Genomic DNA, 10621 nt, shown 5'->3' on the forward strand with positions numbered 1-10621 from the left:
GCTTTGAAACGGAGATGAGCACCGGCCCCTAGAGTTGGAAATGACAAGCACGCATGTGCAGGGGAACCTTTACCTTTACTTTTTAAGACTTTTCTTGCCACAGTTGTTAAGTGAATCACTATGCTTGTTAAGTTAGTAACATGGTTGTTAAGGGAATCTGGCTTCCCCATTGACTTTGCTTGGGAGAAGATTGCGAAAGTGACCGCATGATCCCAGGGACACTGCAACAATCATAAATATGAGTCAGTTGCCAAGTGTCTAAATTTTGATCACATGACCGTGGGGATGTTGCAACAGTTGTAAGTGTGAAAAAGAGTCATAAGTCACTTTTTAGTGCTGTTCTAACTTTAAACAGTCACTAAATGAAAGCTTGTAAGTCAAGGACTATCTGTATAATCAGATGACATACTCAAAGCATTGGTGTTCTCGTGAATCTCAATAGTATTTTCATTAGAGCTTCATCATAGTCATTTCTTGGCTTCTCTTTATGCTGATTTTACCCTCTTGATGTTACTACAGTCTCTCCTCCTTCAGCTCTAGTTTAGAAGAACCATTGAAACCTTTTCCAGTACAATCCACAGTAACAATAACCAAAATCAAAGCACCCTTTAACAGAATAACAGAGTTGGAAGGACCTTGGAGGTCTTCGAGTCCAACCCCCTGCTCAAGCAAGAAACCCTACAAATGGTCATCTAATCTCTTCTTTAAAACTTCCAGTGTTGGAGCACCCGCAGCTTCTGGAGGCAAGTCATTCCACTGATTAATTGTTCTAATTGTCAGGAAATTTCTCCTTAGTTCTGTGTTGGTTCTGTCCTTGATTAGCTTCCATCCATAGCATTTGTAGCCAACATACCTTGTGATTTCCTGTTTGTTTGTTTATAAGTTATAGTTATAGCAGTTATAGTAGTAACTGTGAGAGGGATCTCAGAGTCCTAGTGGACAATCACTTCAATATGAGCCAGCAGTGTGCTGCAGCTGCCAAAAAAGCCAACACAGTGCTAGGCTGCATTAACAGAGGGATAGAATCAAGATCACATTAACTATTATTACCACTTTACAATGCCTTGCTAAGGCCATCCTTGGAATACTGCATCCAGTTTTGGTCACCACGATGTAAAAAAGATGTTGAGACTTTGGAAAGAGTACAGAGAAGAGCAACAAAGATGATTGGGGGACTGGAGGCTAAAACATATGAGAAATGGTTACTGGAATTGGGTATGTCTAGTTTAATGAAGAGAAGGACGAGGGGGGACATGATAGCAGTGTTCCAATATCTCAGGGGCTGCCACAAAGAAGAAGTCAAGCTATTCTCCAAAGCGCCCAAAGGCAGGACAAGAAGCAATGGATGGAAACTAATTAAGGAGAGAAGCAACCTAGAACTAAGGAGAAACTTCCTGACAGTTAGAACAATTAATCAGTGGAACAACCTGCCTCCAGAGGTGGTGAATGCTCCAAAACTGGAAGTTTTTAAGAAGAGACTGAACATCCATTTGTGTGAAATGGTATAGGCCCTGAGCAGGTGGTTGACTAGATGACCTCCAAAGTACCTTCCAACTGATTATGATTATGATTATTACATTCCTTAGTCAAAGAAGACAGACATGTTTGAAAGGAGCTAAATTCTCCCAGCTTTCTGAGTAATTTAGTCAACTTTCTTTTTCTTAATTTCTCTTTCCCAGTTCAGTCTGGCATTGTTAGCAGTTAGGCCAGTAATGTGGAAGGTAAGTGATCTGTGCTCTTAAGGTAAAGGTAAAGGTTCCCCCGCACATGCGTGCTAGTCATTTCCGACTCTAGGGGCCGGTGCTCATCTCCGTTTCAAAGCCGAAGAGCCAGCGCTTGTCCGAGGACGTTTCCGTGGTCATGTGGCCGGCATGACTAGACGCCAAAGGCGCACGGAACGCTGTTACCTTCCCACCGTAGTGGTCCCTATTTTTCTACTTGCATTTTTACGTGCTTTCGAACTGCTAGGTTGGCAGAAGCTGGGACGAGTAACAGGCGCTCACTCTGTTACGCGGTGCTCGGGATTCGACCCGCCAAACTGAGGACCTTCTGATCGACAAGCTCAGCGTCCTAACCCACTGAGCCACCGCGTCCCTCAAAAGTGTGCGTTGCATTGGCCGGGAATCGAACCCGGGCCTCCCGCGTGGCAGGCGAGAATTCTACCACTGAACCACCAATGCTCTTCTGTGCTCTTAAAAGTCCTTAAAAAAAAAGAAATGCCTGTCTGTGTAATATACAGGTAGCCCTCAACTTACAGCTATTTGGTTAGCAAATGTTCAAAGTTATAGCAGCACTGAAAAAACTGTCTTACAAGTAATCCTTATGATTGTTGCAGCATCCCCACAGTCATGTGATCAAGGTTCACATGCTTGGCCAGTATATATTTGCAATGCTGGTTGAAGAATCCTGGGATCATGTGATCACTATTTGAGACCTTCCAAATTGGCCTTTGACAAGAAAAACCCATGGTGAGAGCAGAATTTGCTTAACAACTGTCTTGCTTAGTAATGGAAATTCTGGTCCCAATGGTGTCATAAGTCAAGGACTACTGTAATTATGAATTCATCCATTCATACTTCAAGGCTATGAATGGGAGACACATTGGGATAAATTTTGGGAAGTCTGTCTCCACCAATCTTCTCCTCCAATTAGTTTTACTTCTCCTCCAATTGTCCTGTATGCTTGGTGAGTGTCTAATAAGGGTGCCATTGCAGCACAGCAAGACAGGGATTGGACCACTCCCTTGTATATGCAACACTTTTATTTCATTAATACAAATCACTTTATGTCCAGGTGAGAGACGCTTAAAGTTGGGCTGTTTTGAGAATCTATCACTACACTGAGCAGTAATTTGATCCAGTAAGGAGCAAGACACTGATGAAAGGGGCACAGCAGTGCCTGCATTTTTTACATCATGTGAGAAAAGTACATTTTCCTTCCCCTGTCCTTACCACTTTCTATAGAGGGACGATGGAGAGGATCCTGTCATATTGCATTGCAGTCTGGTTTGGAAGTGTTACTGTTTCAGACAGGAAGGCGGTGCAGAGAGTGGTGAGGATAGCTGAAAAGATTATTGGCAGTTCCCTCCCTTCCATCCAGGACATAGCACTTAAGCGTTGCTTGAGCATGATCCCTAAGATTATCTGGGACACTACACATCCTCTTCACAACCTCTTTTCCTTGTTACCTTCTGGGAGGAGGCTTCGTAGTATCTGAAGCAGAGCATCCAGATTCAGTCACAGTTTTGTCCCATACAGTAATCAACCTTGTGAACTTTCAAGTTTCCTCTTTCCGCTATGTATCCAAGATGGACAGTCATTAATATGTATATGTATTTATATGTAAGGGTGTAGGTATATACCTATGTATGTATATAGCATGTTTATTTGTGTGTTGTGTATATGCACGCTTTTGAGAGCAGGCAACAAAATTTCATTTTTAATGTGTGCCAGGGTGCCCACAGTAAAAATAAATAAATGACAAGGTTGTCTTATCTTAGCACAGTGGTTCGAGTTGTTGAAATGCTGGGCACTAGGCTGGCAAGCCTGCATTTGAGACTCCGGCCATGGGGTGGGATTGAGCTCTTGTCTTTCACTCGCCAAGCTCCTTCTGGGGACATGAAAGGAGCCCCCAGCTGGGCGTCTCCAAGGCAATGGTGATATCACCATCTAATCATTTCCACCTGGAAATGCCTTGATGCTTCTGACTGGAGTGCAAAATCTGGATCCAATAGGTGTGTTTGTTACATTCTGACATTCTAGCAAATCATTTCTCCTGCTGTCACATTTAAAAGAAGGAGACTTAGGGGAAGTCTGATTTGCTGAGGGTCTCTCAATGGTTCTGATCCACCATCAATAAAGAGGTCTCAACCATCTGGTCCTGCTATGTTGCCCAATACAGAGGGCTATGGCACTGAAATAATGAAGCATGATTACATTACAAGAGAGACTCTGTCTCTTAAGCCCTTATATCAAGGGTATTTTACTTCCCTTTCCTGTCTCCTGCCCTTTCTAGATGTTCATGGACCTCTTTTCAAACTCGTTGACTTCATGTGCAGTTTTTCAGATGATACTTCTTATATCGTGCACAGGAAAAACATGTATATCTCTTAATATTATACAACAAACACAAGTTATAGGGACATGAATCGGAGAAAAATTAGCACTGGAATAATGAAGTCGAATGAAAATTAGGTTTTCTCACAGACATTTCAACATCCCCCTTCCCTTTGTAGTAGTGCAAAGATGTATTGTATCAAAGAATCAGTTGTGGTAATATTGAAGTACCTATTTCCACTGTCACAATACAAATGTCCTGTAGTATACCTACCTCAACAACATTGTTAGGAAAGTTACAGTTGCAATCTGGGAACTGACTCAACAGAAACACAGGAAAATCAGATAAGTTTTATTTTTAAGGAATCAATACAGAAATATAAGATTTTTTTCTAGTCAAACTTATGAAAAACTCCCTAACAGTTCAAACAATGGGTAAAGAAAGCATTTTCCAAAAATGTTGCTGAACTCTCCTTCACTGTATGTCTACAATTATTTGTTTCTTTGTTTTATTTCTATAGCTGCCCATCCGAGCAGACAACCGTGGACAGCTCACAATCCAAGTAGGGACAGGATTGCCATTTGTCAGTTGTGTTTTAATTAAAATTCCTCTCTACAGCTGAATTAAATTTGAACTTGCCTTATGTGAGTCCTTCTGACAACACAAATCACATGGGTTATTCCATTTATTCCATTCCATTTACCACATGGTTATTCCACTTGCCAATGTATTCTTTTTTCCAGTTGAGAAATAACAGGATTCAATACAAGAGAACATTCAATAATAGAGGAAAATGTTCAACCTGTCTAGGAAGGAATGATGAAAACACTTGTATGAATAACATTTTCCAGGTTAAAAGTGTATTGTCTACATCGTGCTACAATGGCCACTGTCTCTTTTGTCCAAAGAATGTCTCCGTATGTTGTCTACCAAGCCATGAATTCAGTACTGACTTGAAGATCAGGTGCAACTGTCACCTACATGAATGGGAACCAGAGAAGAAAATAACAGGCAAATAGAATTTGGACCAAGAGTGGACCAAAACAACTCATACTCGTTCCGTGTTCCCAGAAGAAGGTAAGAAAGGGCACCTCTTCTTTAACTTCCTCATTGCATTACTCATGTCTCGGTTCCTCAGGGTGTATATGAGTGGGTTGACAGAAGGTACGATTAGGGTGTAGAACACAGAAGCCACCTTGTCTGTGTGAGACCTGGAGAAAGGCACTAAATAAACAAAGATGCAAGGCACAAAACTGATGAAGACCACAATGAGGTGGGAGCTGCAGGTAGCCAGGGCTTTGCCTCCACTCTCCTTGAAGTGGCCTCGAAGGCTGCTGACAATGATACTGTAGGAAGCAAGCAAGGCAAGGAAGCACACAAGGGAAAGTAGGCCACTGTTGGCCACAACCAGCAGCTCAGTGACATAAGTGTCTACACAAGCCAGCTTAATCACCTGTGGGAGGTCACAATGAAAATTGTCCAGAGTGTTTGGTCCACAAAATGGGAGCTGGAGAAGCAAAAACATCTGGATGGTAGTGTGAATGAGGCCTCCAACCCAACAGAGGGCAAGAAGTCTGATGCAATGTGGACGGTTCATCCTGGTCATGTAGGTCAAAGGGTGGCAGATGGCCATGTAACGGTCGTAAGCCATGAGGGTTACAAGGAGCATCTCAGAGCCCCCAATTAAGTGAATAAAGAAGATCTGGATCATACAACCCACAAAGCTGATGGTCCTGCTGCAGCTCACTAAATCTGTTAAAAGCTTGGGTGTAGCCAGTGAGCCCAAAGTAATATCAAAGAGAGACAAGTTGGCCAAGAAGAAGTACATGGGTGACTGAGAGAGGTGGGGTTCTCCATGCACTGTCACTACAATAAGGAGGTTGCCCACCAGACATATTGTATAAGCAGCCAAGACTAATACAAAGAGAAGGAGCTGGATCGACCGAGAATTGGAATGACCCAAGAAGATAAACTCTGTAACAGTAGAATCATTGAGGGCCATGAGTAGACCTGGAAGATGAGAAAATGACATGTTTTGTGACTTTGGGGACATCAGCAGAAGCTAGAAAGGAAATTCTTCTTTACAAATTCCATTCTTGGAATATGATATTTGAAAACAAAATGTTTCATTTTAGCTCTTGTAGATATTAAATAAGCTCCATACCCATGGTGGTAGTCAGATCAGAAACTCAGTGGAGCTATACAAATCGTGCATCATCCCATCTGCAAATCGGTGACCTTACAATCTGCAAGACAATGTATAATCATCAGTGTCCCTCCCTTCTTTTCTCTTGATCACTGACTGTAAAGCTGAGTTGAGTTCAGCTATCGTGATACCATCATCGTCATGTTTTTCCCACTTTCACTTGCATTGTGCTGCTCTGACCATAATTTCTTCATCTATCTAACCATTTCAGATGGAGATAAAGTGGGGAAGTCAGTTATATAATTATGCTGCCTGCTGATCATGTTTATCTGTGTGAGTCTCCATCAACTTAAGACAGAGCAAAGCGGGACCCTTTTCCTCAGGTTGAGTAATGAATCATGTGGATTTCTAATCTCCAACATGAACCATTCTGATCTTCTCATACACAATGTTTAGAGAATCACTGATAGCCCATGACCGTCTGGCTAGCATTCTGAAATGTAGATGGGGTCAAGGCGAAGACAGAATCAGGACCCCAGAGCAACAACTAAGCTGGATTGAACTGAATTTTCATTTCTGTTTTAATTACATTACATTACATTAAATCAGCCAGGTCTTTAATATGAAAACGTTCCCTTTGCCATAATTTGTTCTCCACATCATCTATAGTTTCTAGACAATATAAAGAGTTTATGATTGTTTAGAGGCATTTTCTATATTAGCATTTATGTATCTGGTTTCTTCTACCACAGAGAAGGGTAGTATTATGGAATGGGCAGACCCAAGCTTTTCAGGATCCATGCACAAATCAAGACCATTTTATGAGAGGTGATTGAGGCAATAGCCCTTAGGACAAGTCTGTCTGTCTGTCTGTCTGTCTATCTATCTATCTATCTATCTATCTATCTATCTATCTATCTATCTATCTATCTATCTATCTATCTATCTATCTATCTATCTATCTATCTACCTACCTACCTACCTACATACATACATACATACCTACATACCTATCTATCTATCTAATCTCACTTTATCTTCTATCCCAGAATGGAGCAAATGGCTAACTTCTATAAGGGCAACCATAAGATCCAATGCTTCCATCAAAGGACAAAAACTTATATACAGTATGTGGATTCCATCATAACTCATGGAGAAAAAGAGCAGAGTTTTTGATGCACTAGTGTGAAGTTGTTTCTGAAATTTGCCCTCCCTTAGTTCTTGTCTGGATGCCTTTCTTGGAAAATGTTTTTTTCACAAGAAGAAGAGCTCAATATCTATGGATCAGAAACATCCCAGTAATATCAGGTTAAGCCCCATATAAGAAAATCCATCATGACCAATATGAGAACATAGCAGTTAAAATGTGGGACTTGCTCCCCATTCAATAAAGAGCTCATTGGCAACTCTGGAGTCCTTGCTTTTTCTCTGAGCCCAATGCACCTCACTAGGCTGTTGCTGGAGGGAAATCCATTTTGAGATGCTGGGCTATATAACAAGAAGAGACCATGGGTTCTCTTCCTCTGTTAGGCATGAAAAATAGTTGGATACTTTTGGTCAGTCCCTCTTTCTCATCCCAACCTAATTCATAGGGTTGTTGTTGTGGAGTAAAGAGAAAGTGGGAGCGTTAAGTACCTACACCATCTTGAGTTTACCAAAAATAAAGGTGGGATAAACGTGTAATGAATTTATAAATAAATGTTAGAAATATTTTCGAGTTCTCAGAAAAAAAGGTAATTTATAAAGGAGATGGCAAATGAGAGAGAAAGAGAGAAGATAAAAATGATAGATAATTATGGATAGATAGATAGATAGATAGATAGATAGATAGATAGATGATAGATAGATATGATACATAAGATATATAGATATTAGATAATAGATAAAATAGATGAATAATAGACAGAAAGTGATGGAGAGAGAAAATATGAAATACAGGAACCAGATCAAAATCTGGACAGCTATAAGGTTCTACTTGGATGATTTTCGGGTCAGTCATAATCTAAACTATCTCAAAAATTATATTGTGAAGCTGAAAAGAATAAAGAACCATGCATCTCATCCTGTGGCATAAAATCTTATAGGTAAATAAACATTTACTCTGGTATACGGAGTTCACAGATAGACCTCTTCATGGCTACTCCAGCTAGAATTAAAATCAAGACTTAACTACCAGTTTACTTTCTTGAAAGCTCATGCCTGGAACGGAGTTTTTTATTCCCAAACTTCACCGTTGATATGGATCATTCCTTCGCTCAAACTTCAGACAATCTCAAAAGCAGATTGTTTTTTTAGAGAAGAAAAATCAAAGTTCTCCTTCAGAGAAAAGGAACAAATTAATGTGCCAAACCTTCATCCTTCTTCTTATCTTGCAATATTGCTCACAGTTCAAGCATTAACAAAAAAAGTAATTAACTCTTTATCAAAGCCTTTGGGATACCAGCTTTTGTTTATATCTTGAGAGATTAAGTGACAAGTGATGTCCCCAATTAGAAACAGTTGCCAAAATAAATAATTGACCTTGGAGATGAGTCTTCAAGGCAACTAGGTAGCCTCTTGGGCTCTAATCTTTAAACTACTTACTTGGAAGTAATAATTTTGACATCAATGAGAGTGATGGACAAATCTGTCCATTTCTTGTTCTCAATTTTCCAGTTGTTCTGGACTAACATGGAAATCATCCCATTTCCACAATCATTGTGCCCATTTGGGGAGTTGTCTTTGGGGAGTTGAGAGTGAAATGCAAGCTGTTGGAACAAGTGTTGATCAGACCTTTACTTTTAAACAGTTTAGTGCAGTGGTTAAAGACACTAGAGTAGAACCCAAGAGATGGTGAATTCTAGGCCTACCTTAAACACAAATCCAGCTGATTGACTTTGGGACAATCACATTTTCTCATCCCTAGGGAAAAGGAAATGGCAAACCACTTCCGAGAAAATTGCAATGACGTGTATCTGCAGGTACCAGAAATCAGAGTGACCTTGATGAACCACAAAGGTAACTTTTAGAATGGCAGGTGGCAGCACTAAGACTTTTTTTTTTAAGGAGAGGCACCTTTGAGAATCAGTTTTGGACTCCTGATGACTACTTGGACTAGTCCCTGCCATTTTCTTGCCAAGATTTTTCAGAAGTGGTTTGCTACTTTTAGCCATCCTTGGATGATCTCAAGAAACTAATGAGTGTTGAACCTGTTTCATATCCCAGACTGTACACTAGACTGAGAAATTTTAAATAATGCAAAAAGTAATGTTACATTTCTTCTATGCTGTTGCCAACAAAACTCATCCCTGAAATCATAAGAAATCAAGCTCAATCCAAGAGGACTTCCTTTTTATTTCTTCCTACCAGTCTGATGATGCAAGCATGTACTTAGAACATTGAAAGTCTCGTGGTTTAAATATGAAATTGGCTATTGGTAATTTATCTTGTGAGATGTTGCTTATCCAGAAACATATGTTGATGAATAAGTACATCATGTTCTCTGACCTGATTTTACATATCCAGATGAATATTGAGAGAATCCATTAAAGATGCTGCACCTAAGGAAAGGGAAAGGGGTTTAGGCCAAAAAAGCAAGCTTTCTCATTAGTTTGTTTGTTCATTCGTGTCAGATGCATCACAATTAAAATAAGGCACACTATATTACATACAATTTAAAATGTAAAATACAATATTAAAATATGTACGATACAATTTAAAATATAAAATACAATATTAAAATATGTACAATACAATTTAAAATATGTACAAGTATGTACAATATGAGTTAAGCAGCTCTCACCCAGAATCTAGCAACCTTGTGTTCTGTCATGCTACCATGAGGTCCTCAAATGTGCACTGATCAGGACAAAAAGAGCAGGCATACACGTGTATTGTTGTCTGAATGTCACCACAATCACAAAGGGCAGAAGTTACTGGATAGCCCCATTTATTCAGAGCGACTCTGCATCTTGTTGTACCCATGCACAGTGAGGTGCTCATTTTTCATTGATTGCTCCACATTGTGCAATATGCTGGCCCAGATGCATAATTGGCTCCTATCCTCTTTGCATTTGGGATGGCCTTTAAATCTTTCAGAATTTAATAAACATGATGACAATGATGATGATGATGGTTTATATTTTTCTTGTATTATTTTATTTTTTGAGCTTTTCCTTTATTTCCTTTATGCTTGTATGCAATACCCTTTACATTAAGGAAGGAGAACCACCATATTATTCTTAACACGTTACAACTTCAATATTTAGTGTTCCTCACCATTGATAACACTGGTTGTAATTATCAGGAGTTAATTATCAGGTGCTGGTAATGACCTACAAAGCCCTACATGGCATGGGTCCGGATTACCTATGGCAGCACCTGCTGCCGGCGTCAACCTCCCTCCGTCCAGTGCGCTCCCACAGAGTGGGCCTCCTCAGG

At 40.1% G+C, this 10621-nt stretch overlaps 1 protein-coding gene across 1 annotated transcript; it reads right to left on the reverse strand.

The window, feature by feature from the left end:
- Positions 1 to 5104: 5104 nt before the first annotated feature.
- Positions 5105 to 6058, reverse strand: LOC308678626 (olfactory receptor 4Q3-like; the record flags this gene model as incomplete). Its single annotated transcript, XM_081345853.1, has 1 exon — positions 5105 to 6058. The coding sequence occupies one exon, from the start codon at positions 6056 to 6058 to the stop codon at positions 5105 to 5107; it is 954 nt and encodes a 317-aa protein (XP_081201979.1).
- Positions 6059 to 10621: the final 4563 nt, after the last annotated feature.

Source organism: Vipera berus (assembly GCF_964194415.1).
Source record: "Vipera berus genome assembly, chromosome: Z".
NCBI classification, from domain to species: domain Eukaryota; kingdom Metazoa; phylum Chordata; class Lepidosauria; order Squamata; family Viperidae; genus Vipera; species Vipera berus.